This window comes from Alternaria arborescens (genome assembly GCF_004154835.1).
Source record: "Alternaria arborescens strain FERA 675 chromosome Unknown contig_74, whole genome shotgun sequence".
Classification (NCBI taxonomy): Eukaryota; Fungi; Ascomycota; class Dothideomycetes; order Pleosporales; family Pleosporaceae; genus Alternaria; species Alternaria arborescens.
Window position 1 is genome coordinate 13,047 of NW_021167929.1, and position 24,096 is coordinate 37,142.

General features: G+C 52.7%; 10 protein-coding genes across 10 annotated transcripts; 5 read left to right on the plus strand and 5 right to left on the minus strand.

The window, feature by feature from the left end:
* Positions 1-601: 601 nt before the first annotated feature.
* Positions 602-2,364, minus strand: AA0111_g12308 (hypothetical protein; the record flags this gene model as incomplete). The annotated part of the gene is made up of 6 exons (XM_028646272.1): positions 602-637; positions 690-1,259; positions 1,307-1,539; positions 1,602-1,733; positions 1,786-2,075; positions 2,129-2,364. The coding sequence occupies 6 exons, from the start codon at positions 2,362-2,364 to the stop codon at positions 602-604; spliced, it is 1,497 nt and encodes a 498-aa protein (XP_028500094.1).
* A 2,246-nt stretch (positions 2,365-4,610) lies between these two features.
* On the minus strand, positions 4,611-5,873 carry AA0111_g12309 (hypothetical protein; the record flags this gene model as incomplete). Its single annotated transcript, XM_028646273.1, has 3 exons — positions 4,611-4,996; positions 5,045-5,557; positions 5,630-5,873. 3 exons carry the CDS (start codon positions 5,871-5,873, stop codon positions 4,611-4,613), a joined length of 1,143 nt encoding a protein of 380 aa, XP_028500093.1.
* A 748-nt stretch (positions 5,874-6,621) lies between these two features.
* AA0111_g12310 (hypothetical protein) lies at positions 6,622-7,438 on the plus strand (the record flags this gene model as incomplete). The annotated part of the gene is made up of 2 exons (XM_028646275.1): positions 6,622-6,816; positions 6,866-7,438. The coding sequence occupies 2 exons, from the start codon at positions 6,622-6,624 to the stop codon at positions 7,436-7,438; spliced, it is 768 nt and encodes a 255-aa protein (XP_028500071.1).
* A 412-nt stretch (positions 7,439-7,850) lies between these two features.
* On the plus strand, positions 7,851-8,443 carry AA0111_g12311 (hypothetical protein; the record flags this gene model as incomplete). The annotated part of the gene is made up of 3 exons (XM_028646276.1): positions 7,851-7,876; positions 7,942-8,271; positions 8,335-8,443. The coding sequence occupies 3 exons, from the start codon at positions 7,851-7,853 to the stop codon at positions 8,441-8,443; spliced, it is 465 nt and encodes a 154-aa protein (XP_028500075.1).
* A 3,788-nt stretch (positions 8,444-12,231) lies between these two features.
* AA0111_g12312 (hypothetical protein) lies at positions 12,232-14,542 on the plus strand (the record flags this gene model as incomplete). The annotated part of the gene is made up of 3 exons (XM_028646277.1): positions 12,232-12,423; positions 12,516-12,748; positions 12,883-14,542. The coding sequence occupies 3 exons, from the start codon at positions 12,232-12,234 to the stop codon at positions 14,540-14,542; spliced, it is 2,085 nt and encodes a 694-aa protein (XP_028500076.1).
* An 864-nt stretch (positions 14,543-15,406) lies between these two features.
* Positions 15,407-16,225, plus strand: AA0111_g12313 (hypothetical protein; the record flags this gene model as incomplete). The annotated part of the gene is made up of 2 exons (XM_028646278.1): positions 15,407-15,560; positions 15,876-16,225. 2 exons carry the CDS (start codon positions 15,407-15,409, stop codon positions 16,223-16,225), a joined length of 504 nt encoding a protein of 167 aa, XP_028500077.1.
* A 112-nt stretch (positions 16,226-16,337) lies between these two features.
* Positions 16,338-17,357, minus strand: AA0111_g12314 (hypothetical protein; the record flags this gene model as incomplete). The annotated part of the gene is made up of 2 exons (XM_028646279.1): positions 16,338-16,784; positions 17,202-17,357. 2 exons carry the CDS (start codon positions 17,355-17,357, stop codon positions 16,338-16,340), a joined length of 603 nt encoding a protein of 200 aa, XP_028500078.1.
* A 254-nt stretch (positions 17,358-17,611) lies between these two features.
* On the minus strand, positions 17,612-19,405 carry AA0111_g12315 (hypothetical protein; the record flags this gene model as incomplete). The annotated part of the gene is made up of 2 exons (XM_028646280.1): positions 17,612-18,042; positions 18,097-19,405. 2 exons carry the CDS (start codon positions 19,403-19,405, stop codon positions 17,612-17,614), a joined length of 1,740 nt encoding a protein of 579 aa, XP_028500072.1.
* Positions 19,406-20,083: 678 nt separating this feature from the next.
* Positions 20,084-21,288, minus strand: AA0111_g12316 (hypothetical protein; the record flags this gene model as incomplete). Its single annotated transcript, XM_028646281.1, has 3 exons — positions 20,084-20,320; positions 20,373-21,066; positions 21,119-21,288. 3 exons carry the CDS (start codon positions 21,286-21,288, stop codon positions 20,084-20,086), a joined length of 1,101 nt encoding a protein of 366 aa, XP_028500079.1.
* A 1,104-nt stretch (positions 21,289-22,392) lies between these two features.
* On the plus strand, positions 22,393-23,294 carry AA0111_g12317 (hypothetical protein; the record flags this gene model as incomplete). Its single annotated transcript, XM_028646282.1, has 2 exons — positions 22,393-22,942; positions 22,990-23,294. The coding sequence occupies 2 exons, from the start codon at positions 22,393-22,395 to the stop codon at positions 23,292-23,294; spliced, it is 855 nt and encodes a 284-aa protein (XP_028500080.1).
* Between the last annotated feature and the right edge of the window lie 802 nt (positions 23,295-24,096).

Genomic DNA, 24,096 nt, shown 5'->3' on the forward strand with positions numbered 1-24,096 from the left:
TACAGCTTGTTGACCGACTCTGGAAGACTATCAGCTGTCCTACATAGGCGGAGTTTGTCGTGAAGAACTGTAAGAATGATTAAGAGGACATAGGGTCAGTGAATGACGGAACAGTAACTTGATTGCTACGAATGCCTACGTGCTAGTGAGCGAGATTGTATCGCTGGCGCTGTACGCGTTTATTCGGGTGATTTGTATCCCGAGCGCATGTAATGATTACTACTTCATCATGTAGGTCTGGAGGGCTCAGCCAAAAGCAGCCAGTACTGCTTGCCCGCCGAGAACACCAAGAAGCGGATTACTGATCCTGAGGCTGCCTGAGCATCATATAGCCATGCCAAAATCGCGAGAGCGCCTTTTGCGATGAACGAGCACTTTTGCAGCTTTGCTAGTCCAGAAATCGATCACACTCAAGCAGTATTTATGTGTTTTACAAGGCATGTGCCGCAGAACGCGAAAAAATGGAACATGATATCGTTAATATTTGAATGCTAGGATAAACTGGTATAGTAGTCCGCTTTGGAAGATTGGTCCAACGGCGTAAATCCCAGGGTTAACCACGAGCATCGTCACTACTGTATCGGTCACGCTTGGTGCGACTTTAGTAAGTGTATCTGAAGCCCTTCTGGTCGCCGTCCTGTGCACATATTAGTATCTGGGCGCAGATATTGTGAATGGAAGGTACATACGTTGTACTCTAGCTCAAGCTCACCCCGATCCGCACGCTTGTTCAAGCTCCACGACCTCAACGTTATCAGAATGACAACAACGATTGTAAGCAGGCAGCATGCGATGCAGGCGTATAGTCCAGGCTCATATCCGGGCTTGTCTTGTTCCCTGAAGACGAGACCACCAGCGATGCCGCCGACGCCGCCCATTCCAACCAAGATGGCAGAACAGAATGCGCGCTTCCACTGGCCTCTGATGTTGTTTGCCTGGTATGACATTGTGGCGGGGATGTTGCTGTTCGCGCCAGCAGTGGTCAGGAAGACGCCAAAGTACCTGACGTTCGAGTTGCTATGGAAGCCCATAATGGGTAGACCGACGAGGCAGAGAACCATGTTGAACAGAATGATAGGTCCACGGAGGTGGTACTTGTCTCCAAGCCAGCCGGTTGTGTACATGACGATGGCGGCAAATGCGTAAGGAGGCGCAACAAGACATTGGGCTGCACCGACGCTGAAGCCCATGTTTCCTGTCAGAATGATAGGCAGGAAGTACGCCAGCGCGTACGTAACAGTCGTGGTGTTGAAGAAGATCTATCTTTGTCAATACTTGGCATTCAAACGGTAACCTGAGGACATACCATCGCGAATCCCCAGATTTTGATATCAGCACCACCCTTGAAGAACTTGGCCAGAGACCATGGCTCGGGCTTAGCATCACCACGATCCTTGTTGACACGATCAATGATGAACATAGCTTCACGCTCAGTCAGGAAGTTCCACGACTTATGCGCCTTGTCCGGGAAATCCACCAATGCCCAGTAACCGACGATACCAAGGAAGCACGTTAGCGCGCCTTCAATGATGAAGATCCCTAATTTTGGAACTTTGCGTCAGTGTTGTCAAAACGTAAGGCGCAACCTGGTAACAACTTACATCGCCAACCGTTCAGACCCTCTCGGCCTTTCAGTTGCATCAAGCCGTACGCCAGGATACCAGCACAAGCAGATGCCAGACTTCCAAGGATATAGAAACACGAGTACCGCTTTCCGATGTCGTATCGGGTATCTGAAACAATTGTCAGCATCTAACGGCCAGTCGGTTTCTATGTCACGCTTACACCAGGTGGACAGCAAGTATACACAGCTTGGGAAGAAACCGGCTTCCAATACTCCAAGGACAACTCGTAGTGCAGACATGGTTCCGTAACTGTCTGCAAAGCCCATGCCGATCATGACACCACCCCATAGCACTACAATAACCGAGAGGAAGTTCCTAGGTCCAAGGTAGCGACAAATTACTGTTGCCGGGGGTTGGAAAACGATGTAGGAAGCGAAGAATACGATGGTGACGACAGAGTAACGAGATATTGTGCCTTCTAGCTTGCCCAGGCCAAGCTCGACATTCATACTGTTGGCTGTCAGCTTCTACACCGAGCAATTTCGGGTCCACAATTCACGAACCCAGCGATAGCAGCAGCGCTGAGATTGGTACGGTCCATCAAACTGATGCAGTACAGCACTCCGACAGTCACGACAAGACGCCGGTCGATGCGATGAATGATCTTTCTCTGCTCTCGCTCACTAAACTCGCATTCGTATCCGGAGCCATCTTGGGAGCCATCGATGTTTTCCTTGAGCGAGACCGGCCTCTTCTCGAACGCGTCGTCGTGACGCATGACAGACTCTTGATGAGCCATGGTGGATACGTAGGTTGGTCGTGGACCCTTAGGAAAGTAGGAGGGAATGTAGTGAGTTCGAGCAGGAGTAGGGTAAGCCCACGATATACACGTTATATGTCCAAAGCTCTTGCCGTTCGCCTCCCCACCCACGCGCTGCCAAGCACAGTGGGCGCATTGGGAAGGGAAGCATCACTGCTGGTAAAGTACCGAGGCACGGGGATTCACCACTCATTCGTCCGGGGTGCTCTGTGGCTACCTTTTTAGGACCGCACGATCCTAGCATCAGCCTGCCAACAGGAGAGGGAAATCTGCGGGACAAAGCCAAAAGGGCGAGGAAAGCTGGGGAGAGGCTTGGCGTGTGGAGACCCCGCATCCTAGCGAATGCCGCCGTTCGTTCCGGATCCACAACAAGCCAAATGACCTACAAGAGAAGCCTTCTTGTGAGCATGCTACTAGTCTCTTGTCGCCCGCCATGGCGGAACTACGCACAGGAACAAGAGCTGAAGAGTCGACAAGGACCGACTCACATTCACTTCCTTTGTTCAGTTTCCATGTCGTGCAACCCAGAGATTAAGCGATCGGCATCACCACGTTTCAACAACACGCGCGGGGTAACCAGGCGTCCCTGGCGCTGTAAGAACTCCACATGGGCACATCTTGCTCTCCAGACCTTGTCCCGAGCAGGCAACTCCTCCGGCTTGCTTCGCAGCGCATGTGGTTTCGAGCCGCATCGAGCAAGGGGGCATTGGCACTGATTTCCCGTTCCAAGCCTCCGGCGACTTGGCGGAACACCGTCAGCGTCATTCTGGTCATTATCGGGATGCTTGACACAGAGCAAGATTTCTTTGCGGACGCTTGCGGTGCGCGTAGCTCCGCAAGACGACCAAGTGAAAGAGGTTGAGGCACACAACCGAGTCCCTCACGTTGCATCAACAGAGGTAATTGAAGCAGACATGCTTCAGCTTGTGGAAGAACGGTGAAATACTGGACTAGATCCAGAAGACGTGAATGCCTTAATCCTTGGTGAGAAAATACGATGCAGTACAACTCTATGCATGCACACTTTCGGCTAATAAGCGCACAAGGACTAGACTTTTGACAACGCCTCCAGCCTAGACCAGCAGATCCTGCCGCGAACCTGCCGCGGGCACAAAGGGCTCACCTGCGACTCCTTCGCTATCCGTCACTAGGCTTGACACCAAGGGATGTTCTGCATGTGTGCAGCATTGACGACGTGGCGTAATCACACCACCAGCGATATACAATATACACGAACGCATGTTTTGACACAACACAACTTAGACGCAAGAAAGCCAAAGCAAGCATCTCATTTATGTATGAAATCGGGTACCAGATGTTGTATTAAAACGCATTCATGACTACTGCCCAAGTGATCCATCGTGTACGCCATAGAGTCGACCGTTCACCCATGCATGCAATGTATTCGCTCTTCTTCTCACATCTGGATTACATTTAGAAGGAACACTTTGCTGATAGCCTTTACCAGAAGATTGGAACGTGGCGATCATCGCATCGTAACCCGGTGCTTGGGAGCCTGATCGGTAATCTTCCCCAGATTCTGGCTCTCCGATGAGACCCTGAGACTCTCCAATCAGCATTGAGATAGTATTTCAATAACCGAGGCCTGCAAGATGCAGATTTCCAGAGTATCGATATCGCGTGATTAGCTCCACGCATGCATGCAACATGTGCACCGTCAACAGCTTGGGTTGTAGCCCATAAACTTTTCACAACCACTACAACCCAGTCGCTGCCACCAATCCCAACTCACGTTTGCGTCAAGCCGAGGCACTGTTGTCTGCCTCAATCTATCGTCTTGACATGTCTTGCTGGGCGCTATTGATCAGACGATTCCATGCATTTCTTTCACACCCACGATATTGTGATTGTCGAGTGCTGCCAATCAGCTGGCTGACAGGCAGATAAGTTCCGAGGCAACACGCTGCCAGCGCGGGAGGCCAAGGAGTTGGGTACACCCCAACGCAAGCCACAAGCAAGATAAGACACGCGGATAGGTAGGCTTTAGATATGGGCGGGAAGAGATTCGCTTCTACCTTCCTGGCCGGCTATGTGTAAACACCGAGGCAACAATAAACCAATTACGACTTTCAGCCAACAGCACTCGCTTGCAAGGAGGTGGTGAGAGGCGTGGTATTGCGCCAGTCGGGTATCGCCAGTATCATTGACTCACAAGTAGCATACTTTCTGTATCTCTAGACATCCTAATTGTATCGCTCAACCTCCTACCGTCTCGTCGGCGGTTTCATTACCCATTTCTCTCCAGCCTCTGTTCTCTTGAAATACCCGGCGCATCTCCCTTTGTTATCCTGCAACTCCCAATCCTTGACTACGATTTCGTGTATCATATGCAACAAACCCATCTTCACCGTAATCTTCCCCTCCGCTAAATCAAATGCATCGGTAAACTTGATGGGATCTGAGTAGAAGAGATGTGGCTCTTGCAGGACATCGACCCAGTCGAATAGTGGAGACAGCTCGGGCTTGAGTATGTTGATGTCAACCTCTTCAATACATGTGTTGACATCGAGACGTAGAAACATGACCTCATCGCTGCTCACGAGGAAACCATAGCTTGTGCTGATCTTCAGCATGCACCAAGCTATATCTCCTATGCCAATAGTGAGTAAGGATCCTCATGTGAGGACCGGTGACCTACCCAGTACGCATCTCAGGCTCCCCCAAGAGTTCTTGCCCGCCCCCTCAACGGCCCAGGTCAACGCTCCCGGTCTTCCTCCCAAATACTCTACATGGCCGATCAGTCTCGGCTTCGGCTCTAGATTCTGACCTACAGGCCTCGCGCGAAACCGGAATTTGGGCCCGAGTTTGGGATCTAACAAAGCTTTGCTAAGTAGAATGCGTTCCGGTTGCCTATAAGCACCCAATTGCTTCATCATCCGTGTAGTAAGCATTTCGTTGTAGACTATCTCCACGATCTCCGCCACCTCGCGTCGAAACATGTCTTCCAATTTTGCAGGACCTGTGTAATCTTCGCCGGCAAGGTTACCTTCACCACCGTTGTCTTCATTATCGACACTGGCATCTCTAACTGCGCTGTCTCTATTCGCGGTGTCGTTTTCTTCGGCGACGATGTCTTCGCCGTCGACTGTCGCAGCAGGTCGTGGCATATCCATTTCGTGGTCTTTGAGTTCGTCGAGAATCGCCTTGCAACCTGCACTCTCCCAATGGTGTGTCACATTGCGCTGGTATTCCTTCCAGTGATGTAAATAGCCGAGGTACTAACGTCGTGGTGCTTTGGCGGGTAGAAAGAGCGGCTCGTCCGATTTCGCTCCCAAAAGGTAGCGTATACTGACTGGTTGCAATATCGCTGACCGAATGCTTGATGGTGCTATGCTCGAGGAATTTTGCCTTGGTGGTACCTGCTCTAGGGTCTCCAGATCCGAGGCTCCCTCGAGTGGAGGCTCCTGGTTCGAAGACTTCTCGTTTAGAGGCTCCATACCGGAAAGGTTCTCGTCTGATGAGCCCATTCCGTGCAACGTGGCGTCGTGCTTGGATAATGATAGACAGGATAACGATATATGTTGTATGTTGCGAGTGTAGAGAGTGTGTAAGTGGTAGGAGTAGGTAAACGCATTTTCCACTTGTACCTCAGAGGCAATTGCTCGGTTCTCAAGTACTGCTCGCAGTTGCTATTTCATACATTTGCTCTTACCGCAGTCAAGTGATATGTGAAACGTTGTTACGACGAAAGTCGCAGTTCAAAAGCTCTCAATTCAACCGAAAACCTATGCCTCTTGTGCAGCATACACTGCATCTAGGCGGGTAGTTTCCGTCTTTTTTGTGGCTCTTTACTGTGTCATCGACATGTCGACACGACTGGACTGTCCTTCACAGGTGACGCACGTTTTGGAAGTGCTTGCTACACCTACTCCGCAGACATATGCCGTCTGATTAAGGACGAAAGGCAGTGCATGCAGACCCGTAATCTTTCAAATACAATATGCAGAGTGAAGTATGATGTAGTTGCTCGGGGCTGGCAAAGGAGTGTTGAGCCCTGGAGGAAAGAAGGAAGGAAGCAAGCAAGTTGGCAACTTTAGCCGAACTCGCAGTGTCCCACAATGACAACATCGTGCCGAACTCCACTTCCCCATCCCAGCTTGCGCAGCCTGACATCCTGTTTACTACAACCAGGCACAACATGTCTTCCACATTCGTCGATCACATTATCTGTGCAGCCATTTATCCCACTGACTATCTACCAACGTGAATAAAACAATGTACGCGCTCACACTAGCGGGAATACCCATCTCGATTGGCGCCAACGAGGCAGTACACCAGCAACGGCTGCTGGATGAAGAAGCTGAAAGCGATGAGCGCCAAGAAGAATTTTATCTAGATGTTTTCTGCGACGCCAAGAGCAGGAAGAGAGACGAGGTACATGGCGCAATAGTGGTACTGAAGGATGGAAAGGTACATGACTACAGCTGCTCCGCGGCGCACGAGACTAACAAGTTTGTAGATACGGCTCTGGCCCAAAGATGCGGAGACAGGCTTGCCAAAGCCTGGTCCAAACGATGAGCCAGCACCGCACCCCTTCACGGGATTCTATCTACCCTTTCCGTCTTCCGATCTGCCGCACCGTCCTATGCCTGCAGCACCTGTCCTTGGTCTCGTCAGTACAATACCAGCATCACAGCCTTCACCACCTTCATCGCCAGCTTCGTCCGCACCCTCTACGCCATCCCCCATAGCTCACAAAGCGCCCTCGAAGCCCTCGAAGCCCAAGCTCAATTGGCTCTACGCAGACAAGACAAGGCGCGAACTGCGTTATGGCCCACGTGTAGAAGCGAAGAAACACACAGTTGGACCGTGGGATTGGACGGAAGATGAACAGGGACTGACTTTGGATGGGGAGGAGTGCCTTGTTGCTGTGGAAGAGGAAAAGGGTGGGTACGGCTGGGCCGTATACTGGGATAGGGAAGATGACTGTCTAAAGGAACAAGGGATAGGAAAAGATAAGAGGGTATTGAGGTGTAGTTTGGAGAGAAGACTGGTAGAGGAGCAAAGGGTCAAGGGATTGAACGAAGACTGACACTGCTGGCACAGATGCCGAGCTGATGATTGTCGTGTTTCAAGTGCATGCAGATGACTCTGACAGAATGATTAGCATAGTTGTATGCTTCCTGCGCTACATTCACCACTCGTACCTCGAAGGCGGGAAGGGCGACACTCGACTTGTGTGAAAGATCGCGAACCCAACGCGCTCTGATTGGCTGTGAGGTGTCGAGCAGCGAGCGGGGGGAAACGCGTGCAGGGATCCCCACGTGTCCGGACGTGGTTGCCGGGCAGACGCAGGGAAATCAACACAACATCAAATACACGCCGTGCCTGCATTAGACTCGCTGTCTCCCGCACCCCTTCCACCTGTCTGGACATCAGCATAGCATAAAATCATCGTCACACGCGCCTACTTTCTCCCCGACGCAATTGTTACCCCGCATAAAATGGCAAACGCGAACGTCGCCCAGCGGTCAGTCGTCCCATATCCCGCCAGTCCAGACCCCACTCCCCGCTCTCCTACTGACGCCCTCTCAGTCTCCAGAAGGAGCTCATGGACATTATGACCAAGCCCACACCCGGCATAACCGCCTTTCCCGACGACGAAAACATGACCGTGTGGACTGCCACCATCGACGGCCCGGTCGACACACCTTACGCCAACCTCGTCTTCAAGCTGTCCATGGAGTTCGCCAGCAACTACCCCTACAGCCCGCCGACCGTCCTCTACAAGACGCCCATCTACCACCCCAATGTCGACTTCTCGGGCCGTATCTGCTTGGACATCTTGAAGGACAAGTGGAGCGCCATCTACAACATCACGACTGTATTGCTGAGTCTCCAGAGTCTGTTGGGGGAGCCAAACAAGTGAGTATTCAACGAGTCCAGGTCAAGGCTCGAGTTTGAATGTGCTGACTGACAGCGAAACAGCTCAAGTCCGCTCAACGGTCAGGCCGCAGAGCTCTGGGACAAAGACCCCGCCGAATACAAGCGCCTCGTTCTTGCACGCCACAAGGCACCTGAGGAACTGGACGCCTGAGTGCCTTCGCCACTTCCACTTTGATCCGGCGCTGCCTCACGGCTCGGTGCGTCTGACATTCGGTCCGGCACGCGCCTGACGGCACAGTCGTTGCGCATTTTGAGCGAGGCGTTGAACGCGGGCCAGATGCTTGTCGTCAACCTGTGACGACATGCGCCTGGAACTCAGCAGTCGGGTTATGAAACGAACTTTGCTTTTTGGTCACTGTCGCTGGCACGAAAAGGCTTGTAATGGCGAGCTGTGCGCCCCAAGGCTGAGTCCACGCTCAAGACAGCGAGGGCCTCGACGTTCCGGAACGTCTTTTGGCTTTGGCATGGAGTTGCACCAGGCGCTTTGTATTGGTTCGCATTGCGATGGCGTAGGATAATGTTAGACGACGATTGCAGTCCTTCATACTCATGTCCTGTCCGTTATGTCCTCAACTTTCACGAATACCTACAACGAATCTCCAACTAAGAGCGTGTCTTGTTGCCCATGTTCTGTTGAGTGATGTCGCAGTACTATGCAGCAAGTGGCTGCTTATCGCACCACCATCTCTAGCCGTCACCCCAACACACAAGAAACCCGTAGTGATTAAACATAACACAACTGTCCATGCAAACAGAGTATAGCATATAGCGGGAACAATGACTGCTTGTGGGCACAAAACATGGGAGACTCATGTCCCCAACCCAACCATGGTGGCCTCGCCAGCGAGATCGCTCGCCCCACGCCACTGCCGCTCGACGCGGGATCAGACCAGGGTCACACACCTTTGGAGTTTGCATTTGCGCCCACATGCCCACGCGCCCAGCGCTGCCGCAAGGGCCCGACCTGCACATCAGTTGATCACCTTAAAATCGCCGATCAGGGCATTAAGTCCTGCTTTGCTTTTCCACATGTTCAAAGCTTCTAGACGAACGGTGAGACTTGGCCCAGTGATGAAAGTAGACGCCGAAATGGCATCCGCTACCATCATCTAAGCTGTGTGACGCGTTATGGACTTCTAAATAGAGGCTAGGTGGGTCGGAGCGCGTGCATGATGGCGCTCTGAAATGGTGGTGTGGCAGTGGGCTTGGAAGGCTGGGAAAACTCGGCCTTGGGAAGGCTGAATGGGAAGGTCTAGGTGAGACGCCATAAAATACCGCCGCAACTGTTGAGGCATGCCAGAAAGCCTATAGGTTGGCACGAGCAATAAAGGACATCCAGTGCAAGGCTGATGTGGCTGTCACTGTCCGGCGCCCAATCTCCCGAGGACTCGTATGCGTCGCGCGCGTAGCCAGGAAATGATACGGACCTGCAGTCGTGTAGCAGAAGAGTAATCTGCGACTGTGCTGACGTAGTCTTGATTGCGCATTGTTTTTCGCTGAGGCGAGACTTTCTGTGTTAATAATTCATCGTACAATATAGGCGTTGTTCAGATCCCGTCATCGATGCGATGCGCGGCTCTCAGTGCCGCCAAATCGCGGAGAAAAGTAAAGTGAATTTGCGGAGTGGGTATGAGCCTCATTTGTCAAGGATATAGAATAGATCCGATGGTGGTCACTCCCGGTTCAATCAGGGTAACACGAATTAAATGGAAGGCTAATACCCAATTTCCCCAGTGCACTTGTCTGTAGGCTTGGATAGTCGCTGAATGGGATTGGGAAGATTGTTTTGGAGGGCTAGATCGGTGGCTTGCAATCTCGATCTCAAATTCTCTCAATGCGTTGCTTTTCGAGACAACGTTGCACGAACGAGGGGCAAACTGATCGAAAAGCAACAGCACTGACATCGTTGTGCGCAACTTCAATGAACATTTGATGATCTTGTGACGGAAGCTTGTGGTACCTCATCTATGTACCCCGCCATGGCTTCGCAACGGCAATATCGCCAGAAGACGGGGTCAGGGGTGCAGATATTATGCCTCGGATACCTTCCAGAAGGCGCAAGCTTCCCATATTGGAAGACGCTCTGCATATCCGGTGTGCTTGGAACTGACTGCTGATCTATGCTGATCGTTGGCATTAACTGTTCGCACAGTTTGCTTGCGGTGTTTGTTACAAAGGCAACACTATCAAGCGATACGGACTTTGTATGCAGGTCAGCGTTGGTATTGCTGCAGGTGCTCGGGAGAGTGGAAGCATGGAAGCAACCACAAACACACGCTGCTGCTCAGTCTGCGGCCGTGGTTGCTCATGCACATGTCGAGTAACCTGTTCGCTCACGCATTTGGTTATTGTTACTGGCCGCCGAACCGGACGCGAGGTTCCGACGCGGACGGATTCTAGTCTATGGTTTAGTGTCCACCATATCGCCTGACGCTGCAGCCGACGACGCTCTACGAATCATAGAATCGGGCCTGTCTGCTGGCGCACACTCGTTGGAGTGGTTCGTCGTAGTCGCAAGAGTGTGGCTGACTGCTAGAGGTGGGGTGTTGAGAAAGAATGGCACGACTCGTATGGAAACTTTGTCGAGCAGAGTAGTTCACGGTCAAGTCGACTTGAGACACTCATGAAAGCTTGCCAAATTGTTCGTATTTACAGTATCGATGATGCCATGGTAGCTTTCACAAGTGAGTCGTTCGAGAAAGCAAAGCTCCCCACTCTCGGTGGATGGTTCCGCAGACACCAAAATAGGTCGGGCTTGGATGACCCTGTTATGGCGCCTCCCGATGAAGCTGATCTAAGCAGCACCGAACCCGCCACGCCGGATGACAGCGCGGGTGACGCGATGCCCCCAACCGAAAGCCTCAACCCGTGAGGTTTCTTTCTGGTCAGGCGATGCGCCTTGGTGGATGAGAAAGCCTCACTGACAAAGATGGAGAAGGCAATTGCAGGCCAACGTGAGGCATGGTAATGCTCTGGTCTCAAACACGGACAGGGCAGGTCGGACTCGAAACAGGTACAGCACATGCCCTACCCTGCCTGGAGCACCCGGCTCCCAAATTCCGCGCCCGTCGTTTTTAAACGCATAGCCATTTGCTGCCCGCAGTTCTGCCACGAGTGATGGTGGGCCCGCCCAGGCTTTGCCAGACTCAGCACACCGTGCAGCGTCGGTCGGTCAGCGTGTTGGCATATGGCGCAGTACGTGCTGGAGATGGACGTCTGCAATCAAGTACTGGCGGTCTAGGTAGATTTTTTCGCCTGCAATGAGAACTGAAGCGTCTTGTGAAGAAGACGACTGTTTTAATAAAACGAAATGGGACCAGTGGGCGTGTATGGCAATGCCTTGCAGCGGCCACAGATTGAGGTAGCACGAGGTACCTTGCAAGCGGGCCGCCGCTGGATTTGGCACCCTGAAGCGTAATCGTGCTATGCCTCGACCGCCCTGGTCGGCACCACCGCCTTCTGAGGAATGCGAGCTCGCCCAACACTACCACCCGCTCAGCTTCCGTCGAGCTTACCACTCTTCACTCGTGTGCGTGTTTGTGAGTAGACTGTATTGTTGCTGCGATAGTATTGTCTGGTTCACCCAGCCGTTCATCCTCCTCTGCGTGTCAACCAATCGTTTCAGCACCGTACCTTGATATCCGTGCACGCTTGCTCGCTGGATTCCGGGCGCGCTATGACAGTGACAGTCTGACCTGTCTGACGGTCCTCCGAGAGCGCCCTTTGTTCGTTCCTTCGTCCTCCTCGAACCTACCAACGCCTTACCCAAACACCAGAGACCTTTGCGACGGGCCTCTGCCTCGAACCCGGAAGCACTGCTTGTTCTCCGCTCAGTGCCTGGGTGCTCTCTCCATGCATTGCTTCTCCTAGCAACATTCGGGTGCGAGCTTCACGCCTGTTCCACCTCTCTTCACAAGATAGACGGCGAGTGATAGCAACATGGCAACCTCGATGCTTTCCTCGGGCGGCATTGCCCTTGTCGGGGCTCCGGATAGCGACGCCGGACTTAAGGACGGCAAACAACCGCCTGTGCAGGCCATGCAGGTGGACATTACCCAAGACATTGTCGACGAGCTCCTAGAAAGCGTCAGGAGCGGGAAATCGCCGCAGATTATCTTTGGACGGACTCCTGTATGTGTGCACAGTTGCTGCCATGCTTCCCGTCATGCGTGGTTCGACTTGGGGGTTGGGAAAGGCGCGAGCTGGGCTAATCACAACAACAGCAACTAAAGTACGGCGACAAGACGCACATGCTGCAGAGCAGCACCGAACTCCACCGATACGAACTGTACAAGTCCAGCGGGACTGGTAGCGACGACAGCCTCGAGTTTGCTGGTTTGATCAACCATAGCCTCCTGGTACACAAGGCCGAAGATGTGACGGCAGGCGTAGACTCGGCGCTGGAGCAGCTCAGGAGTAACATGGCAGCGATATCAGAGTTCAAGGAAGCCAACAAGTATGCCTCCCCGGTATTCCCATGGCTGCCCACGCTCTTTGACATCACGTCGAAACACTCGAGCACCCCTGTCGCAGATGCATGTCGTGATGAGACAAAGTTGTGTATACCAGGACTGACAAAGATTGCTGCAGGACTATTGTTGGCGACGCTGCTCCCGGCCGCACACCAGCCCATCGTCGCTTCCCTTCGACGGGCTTCAAGGCACACCTCGGTCCTTCCATGATGGGCTCGCCCCTGCTCAGCGCTCCTTCCTCGCCCATGCACAAGCGCCCACCCACGTCGCAGCCGAGCACCAGCCACGACACCATTGTCAGCGCCCTGAGGGTCCCCATCATCCCCCTCCTGGCTCGCGAGCCAGCCACCGAAGCTTCTCTCGCCGCCACCTGCCGTACCTCCTTGGCCATCATACGGGATGTCTTGCCCAAAATAGCCAAACGCTCCACGGCCGATGCCGACAAGTGGCAGCTGACAGACAAGTCTTTCCGCGAGGTGAACCCCTTCAAGTTCCCCTACCAGAGCCCCGAGGACCGCCAGCAAGCCATTGATGGCGCAATCAAATCCTTTGACCGCCAACGCCTGGCCAAGGACGACAAACTCTGGCAGATTCTGCTACCTCGAGACCAGCGAGGCCAGGGCATATGCCTGTCGCGTTCAACAGTCAAGGCCCCAGAAGCCAAGCCCAAGGCCAAAGCAAGCACTCCCATGCACAAGATCTCGGACCTTACCAAGAAGAAGCCCGTTGCAAAGAAGGCTGCTGATAAACCTGCGGTCGAGAAGAAGCCCAAGGTCGCAAAGGAGCCAGAGATCAAGCCCAAGTCGTCCATCAAGGAGAAGTACTTGGCTCGGGAGAAAGAGAAGGAGAAAGAGAAACAAAAGGCCGTGGTGAATGTGAAAGAAGTGAAGGAGGCGCCCACGGCTACCGCTCCAACCGCTTCTGCACCTTCAAGCTCAACACCTCGCCCTGTCGCACCTTCCAAGCCCAGTATGCCTGGTACTGACGCTCCAGAAATCCGCACCAAGAAAGTACCTGCTCCTGAAGGCAACTCCAACCCGCGTGCGAAGCCCAAGATGTCTGGCCGCGAGTCACAGAGGGACCGTCCTACCAACAGGCCCTTCAAGCCTACCATGCCAATCAACACCAAACCGAAGAATCCTTCACCGCTTTCCGCCTCACCGCCTGTAAATGCCAGCGACTTTGAGGACTCACACCCAGTTCACAAAGCTCTTGCTGCCGCTCCGTCGCCCGCCAAAACCGCTGCTGGCAACTCGGATAGCTCGCTCAAGCGCAAGGCCAACAACATCGACAGTGATATCCACAATCACCTCGCCGTAAAGAAGCAGCATGTCGACCGTTCGACTGCAACCCACACACCCTCGCATGCCAACAGCAAAGCCACTGGCTCTACGCCTTCTAGTACCAGCTCCGTGAAGCGCAAGTCGGACGATTCATCCTCGTCCAACACCCCCTCTACCGCGTCCAAGGTCCGCAAGGTTGCCAACATCGACACCGGCCTTGCTTCGCGCTACCACCACAATAACCCTCGCGCATCTCCAGGCGCTTCATCAACCTCGACTACCTCACCCTCGATGCCCAGCTTGAGTTTCCGCCAAACTGTCGAGCTTTCGCAGAAGTTCCAGAAGTACTACAAGAGATACGAAGAGCTGTACTGGAAGCTGACTGAAGCGGAGAAGCCGCCAACTGAAGCACAGAGGAACGACCTCCTAAAGATGCATAAGAAGCTTGAAGAGATGAAGAAAGAAATCAAGGCTGGTGCCGGCGTGCACCGATGAAGACTCACGCCACCCTGTCGTCTACGACACTGCGCCTAGTGCGCGCATGATTTACCACAGTACAGCTTGCATATATACCCACGGCCTACCAGTCCCATGAGAATGGCGGCGATTTGCATACCCAAAAAGGCGTTTCGGATTTTTTCTATCAACGGCGTTTGTGCGGCAAGACTTGTGAAGGATGCATTGGGGATATGGTGTCTTGCATAGTTATTTCTCTTTCTACGTCTATCAATACGTATGGATCGTTACGATCGCTCGCTACATTCACGACCGCGATGAGTTTTTAATGCCGTTGTTCACGTAAAAAAAAATTGTTTACAACCTTCGCATCAGTAAAGCATCTGAATCTTGAGTACTCACGAATCAATGCTGTCTTACACAATCCACCAGATGTCTTCTAATATTACGTGAACTTCCAAATGCACATTGCCACCATGACCCACTGGCGACCACGAGTGCTGACGAAACCTCACTAGCGCCAGACGCTTCGTATTTGATCAAAGGGCCGCAACCTGCAGAAAAGTTCCGCCTAACATTTCAAGACATGTAGGAATAATTACTGCAATAGACTCGACACTCCCACCGATCCTCGCAGTCGCATCATAGAGTCTAGATCAGCGCATTGCCGATCGCGCCCCTCCGAGGCCCGCAACCCGGCAAACCTATGCGGCGGCTACCATGGTGTAACAGCCGATCGGGCAACCACATGGCTGGGGATCTGCGGCAGCTGCACCCCTGGCAAACGTCATCCATCCAGCCCTACGCGCTAAATCTCCGCTTTAGCACCTTCTTGACGCCATCTTGAGCACCACATTTTACGAACCATAAACGTATAACCTACGTTTGCTCTCCTTCTCCCTCATGCGGATCCTACGCAATCTAATTAGCAATTTCACACGTAACGCTCCAAAACGCGACTTTGCTCACGTTCACGACGTGCAGATCAAGTGGGAAAGAGTACCGGCACAGAACGGGAAAAAGCAAGAGCAAGAAGCTGGCAATATGTCTTTGAACGGTATGTACATGTTGTGATTGAGTATTGGGGGGGAAACCATGTATCAGAACTGTGCATTGGGCATTTCAGATGTTTCGAGTCCAAACGGTTACACCATGGCTGCATCCTGTTCATTTGCATGAAACAGTTTCGTCGTTGGACTGGAGAGATCTCCAGGCACGCGTTTCAGCACCCCCAACGTCACGTCGTTTATGCAGTGCTATGAGAGAAGCTGGGGGGGGGGGTTGTTTGCGACCTCTACGATGAACGCATCTTTGTTGCTGCGAATTGCAAGGACCCAGTTCCACAAACTCACTCACTAACGCTTTACACTAGTTTTCAAGCAACCCCTCGCGCTTCACTCCACACAGCCTTTGACCGGATTCACCCGCTCAGGCTATTGTGAGGTACCCGCATCAGATGCTGGCAACCACGCCATAGCAGGTATCGTGTCAAAAGAGTTCCTCGACTTCTCTGCCGCACGTGGCAACGACTTGCGTCAAGTAGGACTTACGGATGGCTGCAAATGGTGCCTTTGTGTGAACAGGTGGAAAGAGGCTTTTGATGCTAGGACGGGCATGGATGACAAGAAGGTTCCCAAGGTTGTCATGAAAGCGACGAATGAGAAGGCGCTGAAAGGGGTGAGTATGGATGATTTGAAAGCTTTTGCTGTGGACAAGGAGTAGGGTAGGATGGAATTTGTCTAGCAGTCACTCCCTCATTCTATCGAACACGACGGATCAATTACAGATCCAGACGTAATTACGTGTCCTATGCTTGCACAGTCTCCTGTTCGTGTCACTCTCTCTCAATGACTTCCGTCCAGTCATCGAGTGACTTGCTTAAATACTCCAGATGCGTCTCTGGCATTTCCATCAGCAGCTCTGCATGCGTCAGTTCGCCAAGCCAGGCCATGATAGCGACTTTTTCTTTGCTACGAATATCTCTTTGTGTATCGTCGGGACCAGCAGTATTCGTGTGGGTGGTGTTGATGGTAGTAGTATTTTCAGAGGTTGTGTTGATCCTGGTAACTGTCATGGAGATACTGTCGGAAGCGTTCACGGGGGCATGGTTGGCGACAATAGCGTTGATGGTGAAAAACGCATTCTCATGATTTTTCCCCCATAACCTGACTCCGGCGTAGTAGATTTTGGCTGACACCCTGCAGGCCTTGGTATTGGAACGTCTTTCACAGATATAGTAGAGGTCGTCCCTGAAGCGGACGTCGATTTTCTTACGGGCTTCCTAAGAACATTATTAGTCATATATCCAGGAAATTAAGACAATGAAAGCAGGCATGGAAAGATTGGGGAAACCCTACATGACTGAGCCGATGCTGAAGCTGAAAGTTCCCATACGCGAAATCATGGCGTATACAAGCTGGTTTGACTGAGTTTCAGTATGTTAGTCTGTTTTTTTTTTTTACCTCATATAATTCCGACTCAGGATTAAAAGCACAACTTACAGTCCCAGCCAAACGGCGAATCATCGACACCAGTACAGGCGTCACTCCACCAGCTTAGATTAGTATATCCGTACTCTCCCACACGTCTCTTCCACATGACCATGAAATCATCGAGGGAGTAATTAAAGACCTAAAAATTTTCATCGTGAAAAGTTAGTCTGCACTTGACGTATAATATGTTTATGAACGCAACATACCATGCGGTTTACTATTTGTTGTTCCCATGTGTGGGGTTCGAAGTTCTTATGCAAGTCTGCTATGCGGTCGGCTTTGCTTTCTTTGTGGGCGCCTACGCAAGGAAGGACGTAGCCTGTGAGTGCGAGGGGGTTGAGGAAGAAGGTCAGCAGCCTCATAATTGGTAGTGAAAAGGTAGGAATGAAGAGGAACGATGGGATTCGGAAATTTAAAAGAGTTCAAAACTATTCCAAGGGTCAGTAGAACCCAGTAATACCTTTTGCGCCAGTTAGGAAACGCCCATCGCTAATGCTTAAGAAGATGACAAAAGAACGGTCCCAACAATATTACAATCCAAGAATCATGCCTAACATGACGACTCCATAGCCCCAATTAGCTAGTCACCTTCTTTGCCATGCACCACATCTCATACTCAGCCGACCAACAGACCCTTGACTCCACTACCGACCCAAACCAAACTTCTCGCAGCGAGCAGGCCAGGCCCAGCATAGGCAGGCGGACCAATTCCCTTGAGTCCACCAATCCCTCTAATTTCCATGTCCCCAGCAACAGGAACATTAGTCCTACCCTTTTGTAGAATGGCGAATCGGAGGAGCACTTCCAGACACGTTATGCAGATACTCAGCACAATGAGCGCAATGACAATCCACGTGATCTTGGTCATCTTTTTATCGCTAATGGAATCAGATAGTATCTCGCCCAGATCAAGGAAGACCTGGCAGCGCTCGTTGAGAACTTGGATACGGGGTTTGATCTCGAGGTATTCGCGCACAGCGGTATATAGCGGATGAAGGGTAGGCTCCGAGTCCCAGAAGAAGCTTGGAGTGTCGAGCATATTCGATGCTACAAGGGTCATTAGTAACGGATGGGGGTTGAAATAGTGGACTGGATACGTACATAGGTTCACTTCCACACGGCTGGTGAAGAGCTGTCCAATCATCTTGACCACATCTGTCCTGCCCATGCCCAGTTTGCCCGTCAACGCTAAGCGTTTGGGTACGTATTGCGCAGCCAGCATGGTCCGGCTCATACCCTCCTCGAAGAGACTTAGCTTGGTGCTCTGTGCAATAGCGTGGCTCATGGCTAGCTTGATCATATGATCCCCGCTCTTGAGCGTAATCATGTCGTTGTACACACGCGGGCGCTGAATTTCTGGGTTGTATTCAAAATGGAACTCTTCAGTCTCAAAGTCGGACTCGGTCAAGGGTCGTGTTGCAATGGTGATGCCGGTAGCAATAGCGGAAAATGTAAGGTCGGCCAGAATGTCCTTTTCCTGCTTCTCGGTGAAGTTCCAAAAGACTACGACGCCGTACGAGAAGACGAACATCTCGCCAAAGGTCAGGGCGTTGGGCGCAATTCTGGAATTCTCGGTCGAGTCTCGGCGATCGTGGGTGCCGTCCCAGGGTTGGTCGAGCTCGTGGTCGTCGCGTACGTAGTAGGTCTCCTCGTCGCCAAAGTAGCCTTCGTGGTGGTCGCGCTGCTCGTTGCGCTCGATCTCTTCGTCGAGCACCGTCTTTCCACCCGGGCTCTTGAGCGCAGGGCTACTGCGGACCCGGTAGCCGTCGCTGCCGGGCAACAGCGGGAGATGGTAGACGGTGTAGAGACAGTCATCGTACAGCTTGGTGCGGGCATTGTGTGTGTCCTTTACGAATTGGGCGGTGCTCTTCATCTTGTAGGCTTGGGCGGTGCAGTAGGCGGTGACGCGCGAGAGCTTGTCCGTCCGCTTGGCCTTGGGCAGACGCTCTGCATAGCTCTTGTCGTTGGGACCGCCTTTGGGGGTCCGTCGCGCAAGGTCTTCGTCTGTGGGCGGGCCTTCGTATTCGTCTTCGTCAAAGTCGCCCTTCTCGTCGTCCTCCTGTCCTGCTGTCTCGGGCAGAAGCACGAGTTTTTCGCTGAGCTTGCTCGACCGGGTGGGCATGTGCTGGGGTATCAGGCGACCGGAGAGTCTGGGATCGAGCGGATGCCGTCCGCTGGGAGTGCGCGTATGCATCATGGGTCGGCTGCCACTGCCAGGCGGGCCGCGTCGCTGCTGTTGTGAGGGAATGTCCGAGGCGTACTGCAGGATGTTGTCGACCGAGATCAATCGCGCGCCCGTCGCCTGTCTCTGCCCCACGCCTGGTCGTTGGGGTGCTCGAGGTGCCGTGTCGCGGGCATCTGTCATGAGCACAGTCGGCCCTCTCTTGCTCTTAGCTGTTGGTCCGCTCATTTTGCTGGCTGCTGCAATCCACTCCGCTAGTGGCCGTAGTTGAACGAGAGGTTGGCACCGCCAATGTCGCAGTCACGAGCTATTGAGAACCGGGAGACGCTGATCGTGGATGCTCGGCAAAGTGATTGGATAGGGATGCGACAAACTGCGACTGTTGCGGCGCGTCCTTGGCCGATGATGGACGTAGAGATACAATTCCATCTGGTCAAACCCGGCCGCGGTTCACGTCATTGCGCCTTGGCGTGCATGCAGCCTTGCAGCTCCACTCCACATGCCAACGGCTCGCCAAACATCTTGCGCTTGACTACTTTCACATGTCATCTGGGCATTGCTGAAGAATACCATCATATATTGGGTGCTCTATCTCGATTGACACTCGCTGTTGGATGTGTCATCATGAACGCCCCAACACCATGCTCCAGACTGAGAACAGCCTTCCATAACCAGAACATGCTCAATTCAAGATTTGGTTCAAAAACAAAAGAAAATCCTGCTGTAGGTCGTACGGCGACGAAGCGAGGGGGTATCTTCTCCATGTCCCCGCTGGTCCTTGAATTACCTCCGCGCTTCTCCTTCCGCCGCCTCCGGGACTGATCCCATTTTGTGCAGCTGAAAACGCCAGAAAAATAAACAAACATTACATCGGATACCACAAAAAGACCGTGTAACCGCCTTGAATCACAGGCGCTTACCGGGAACGAAGATGAAGAGGCAGCAAATAGCTACTGTGACGGCCAAGAACATAACCAGGACAGTGAGCGAGCGCCTGTTCAATGTCTTCTTGACAAACGGCTCCCTAATCTTGTTGAAGTCGAAGAAGGTGTACTCGCTGTATCCGGCAATGGCGATGATGGGGTCGAGCATGTACTGATGTGTGAAGATGAGATAGATAGCGATGGTGAATGGAAGTATGATCTGCACACAGCGTTAGTTGACATTCCTAACAAAACAGCGGGGGACTGCATACCCAGCAGCGTGTTCCTCTTGACTTGTCCAAGAAGATGAGAATGAACGAGGTCCACACAGCGGCGAAGAAGCTGATCAAACCTAGGATAAGACGCAGCATCATACTCTGGGGAACGAGGTTGCCGAGGCCCTTGTTCTGTAGGAAACCTGGATATGCGTCGCGCTCCATGGCTTGAAAGACGTAGTCTTTGGCATTATCGAAAAGCTCGGGATCGGCGCGCTGCTCCTGTCCCTCAATGGCTTCTTGTACCTCGGCGAGTATGCTCTGGGGAATGATGATTTCTCTCTCTGAGCCAGGAAGCAGATAGGTGTACAAGATCTTCTCGGCCGATGCGCGCAAATCCTCTCTCCGTGGTTGTGAATTATCAATGGATGAGTTCTGGCCAGGCGAGCTCGAATCGCCTGGGGTATCTAGTATATTCAGGCTTGGACGGGGGAACTCGCGGCTCTGATTGCTACCCTGACTGTTCTGTGGAGAGTGGTTTCGGCTTGGGTGGTCAGAACGAAGAAAGGCAGACAAGCGCTGGTCAGACATGTTGTCTGCTTTCTCGTTAGAGGGGCCTTCTCCAGCGTTGTCCAATATGTAGGACGAACGCTTGGAATTCCTCTCAAGATCTGGTGTCTCCTCAATCATACTCCTGTGTAGTCGTCGCACATAGAGCCGACACAGCTGCAGGTGTTGCGATACATCGAGCCTGATGGTTGTTAGCCTCATCCGCTGACCCGGACGCCGAGTGGTTGGCTTACCAGAAGTCCAAGTAGTCGACAGACCGTTGCTGGTCTCGCATGTAGATGTAGAAGGAGAAGAGGTCTAGCGGTGCTGTCGTCTTACGACTGAGCACTTCGAACAGCGTTGGGAAACGGTTGCGCGTTTGCCCGGGTTGGTACTGGGCATCGTGGTGGTCCTCGTAAGACATGATTGCTGTCGGCCCGGGGATGTACTATGGTAACGAGAGGCGCGCGACAATGGTCGCTGTGACGTGAATAGTGGCAGTTATCGATAGATGCAGGGTCTGGCGTAGGGCTGGCGCCCGGCGTGCCGGCGAGTGTTTGCTTGACTAGTGTTGTGGTTGCTGAGCGAACGACGGGGAGCTTGACGGTCGGGCTGGTCGGAGCTCCAGGGACGACGTGGGAGTTGGAGAGAAGCAGGCGACGACGAGTATGGCTGTGGGGGAGAGGTGTGTTCTGGGCGTCGCGTGCGCCTCGACGTGTTGTCCGAATTGGCGTGAAGGCGGGAAATTAGGAGTGAGGTCGGCACCTCTAGCTTGGCGCGACGGTTGGTGGAGCGAGCGGCAGTGGCTTGCGATGGAGTTGAGTCGCGCACTGCACGATGGGGGGTGACGATAAGAAGCAACAAGTCACATGAAACTGCCGTCGGCTACCTATGCGCGTCCGAGTCGTTCCGATGAGCCCGTGGATCAATTGTGCGTGTTGCTGATGATGATGATGATGATGGTGATGGGGCGTGAATGATGCAGTCCGTGTTCCTGAAACGCGAGGCAGGTCGAGAAGGGCCGCGACTGCCATCTTCACGTGATGATCCCTGCCACACCATCACTCACCAACAGCCTCAAATGGCAACTGTTGAGGACGATGATGAACGGAACTTGGAGGGCGCTCTCGGAAAGTAGACAGTCGCGTCTGCCATCGTAACTCAATGCGCTTGTACAAGCCATGGACTTCCTTTTGGCGATCATCATCTTTCAAGTCCAGTAGAGGGATCTGTGGACGTTTGAAGCTACTGCTTGCTTCTGCGAGTGCCACCAGTGTATAAGACGAGCAGTCCTGTACAGGAAATCTCACATGATCTTGCTGGACATGTCCAACAAGAGTCACAGACAGCACAGCAGCCACTTGATGTCCACATGAGGCGAAGCCACCCCAAGGCAGCAGCCTTAGGAGGCTTTGACCGGTTTCACAGCCCGGCACAACCTTTACATAGCCGCAAGCACTGCACTTGATTTTGATAAATGTTTCCTTTGCGCGCGATTCGAAGTTTCACTACACGAATAATGCCAACAATGGCAGCTAACAAAGTATTGCCTGCAGGCTTCAAAGAGGATCTTCTTCGCCCTCAGAAACGTCGAGAACCCGTCGAGTCCAGCCCTGCCCCTTCCACGTTCGCCCTCCCCAATGGATTTCTCGAGGGCCCAGCGCCCAATTTAACCAAGTCCAAAATTGATTTCAGGAAGGCTGGAATACTAGAGAACGAGAATGCATGGGCCGTCATACTTGATGGTGTTCTGTCTGAGGACGAGTGCAACACCTTGATACAAGCAGCAGAAGCGACTACTAACGGCACGTGGGAGAGAGCCATGGTGAACATTGGGGGCGGAATGCAAGCCATGTATGAAGACACGAGAAAGTGCGGTCGGATCATTTGGGACAACAAGGACATTATGGCCAAGTTATGGCAAAGAATAGAGGCGTCGGTGCCTGAAATCCATCGCTTGCAGAATTGGGCGCTTGTCACAGGCAATGGTCCAGCGAAACGAGGAGAGACTTGGAAAGTAACGAGACTGAATGAGCGTGGACGCTATCTCAAGTACACTGGTGGAGAGTATTTCAAAGGTACGTTTTGCATTGGATTCTAAGATTGTAGCTACTAACTGAGTCAGCGCATTGTGATGGCACGTACGAGACACCAGACCGCACCGAGCGCTCATATTTCACCCTGCACCTTTACCTGAACGATGCAGTACTGAGCACTGGGGAAAGGCAGCTCCAAGGCGGCGCCACTACATTCTTCAACGGTCGCATGAACCAACGTATCGACGTTGAGCCAAAGGCTGGGCGCGTCTTGCTCTTCCAGCATCGCTACCTTATACATTCCGGTGACGACGTTGTGAAGGGCACCAAGTATACGCTACGGACGGACATCATGTACGCGATGGAGAAAGACACAGCATCAGAGCCAGAGTAGACAATTCTAGCGGAGGATGAATGGAGGATCGCGCAACGTGTGGTCGCTCAGGTTTGGTGAATTCGCATGGTTTTTTGTTAGTAGTATCCTTGAACTGGAGTAGATCGCGCACATTTGCGCACTTACATAGTGAAAAAAAAAAGTGAACGGCCTGCCTCGCCAGAGTAATCAGAATCGAATGATACCGTGCCCTCTTTCGCCCAAGGGCTACTCAAGGTCGAGTACGCTGCGTATTGTACTACAGTGTCACCTCTCTCCCAAAGGATCAAAGCACACAATCTTCGCACCGACTCCCATAGGGACACCAGTTCCACAACACTCCCACCGAAGTGGGAGCGCGCTTTCTGGGCCCTGAGTTTTCTGATGCCGGATGCAGACGTGAGTCACGCCAGGCTCTTACGAGCAGTACAGCCACAAAAGGGCTTGATGATAGTGAAGATTACTCCGAATTTCTCATTTGCAGGGTAGGACGAGCTCCGTGAGGAGAGTCTGTATGTGTGCAAAGAAACGCAGCGTTGGCAAGGCAGGCCGTTGCAGAAGCAAGAAACATTTTTGGAGGGGTTTTGTAGCTCGCGCGCCGGCGCGCTAGCGTCGGCTAAAACTGCGCCCGTGACGCCAATCCACGTGGGACCCGTCCATCTTCTCGAGTGCTTGCCGCACTCATCTTGTCCTTCGCGTTACCTGTCGTGTTCTCACCTACTGTCTAGAGGTACCGGGAGCAACATCTGCTTGGACTCACGAAGTGGCTATGGCGCCTTCGATGACTGAGTTGATTGCTCGCGATGCATTCCAGAGGGCAGTC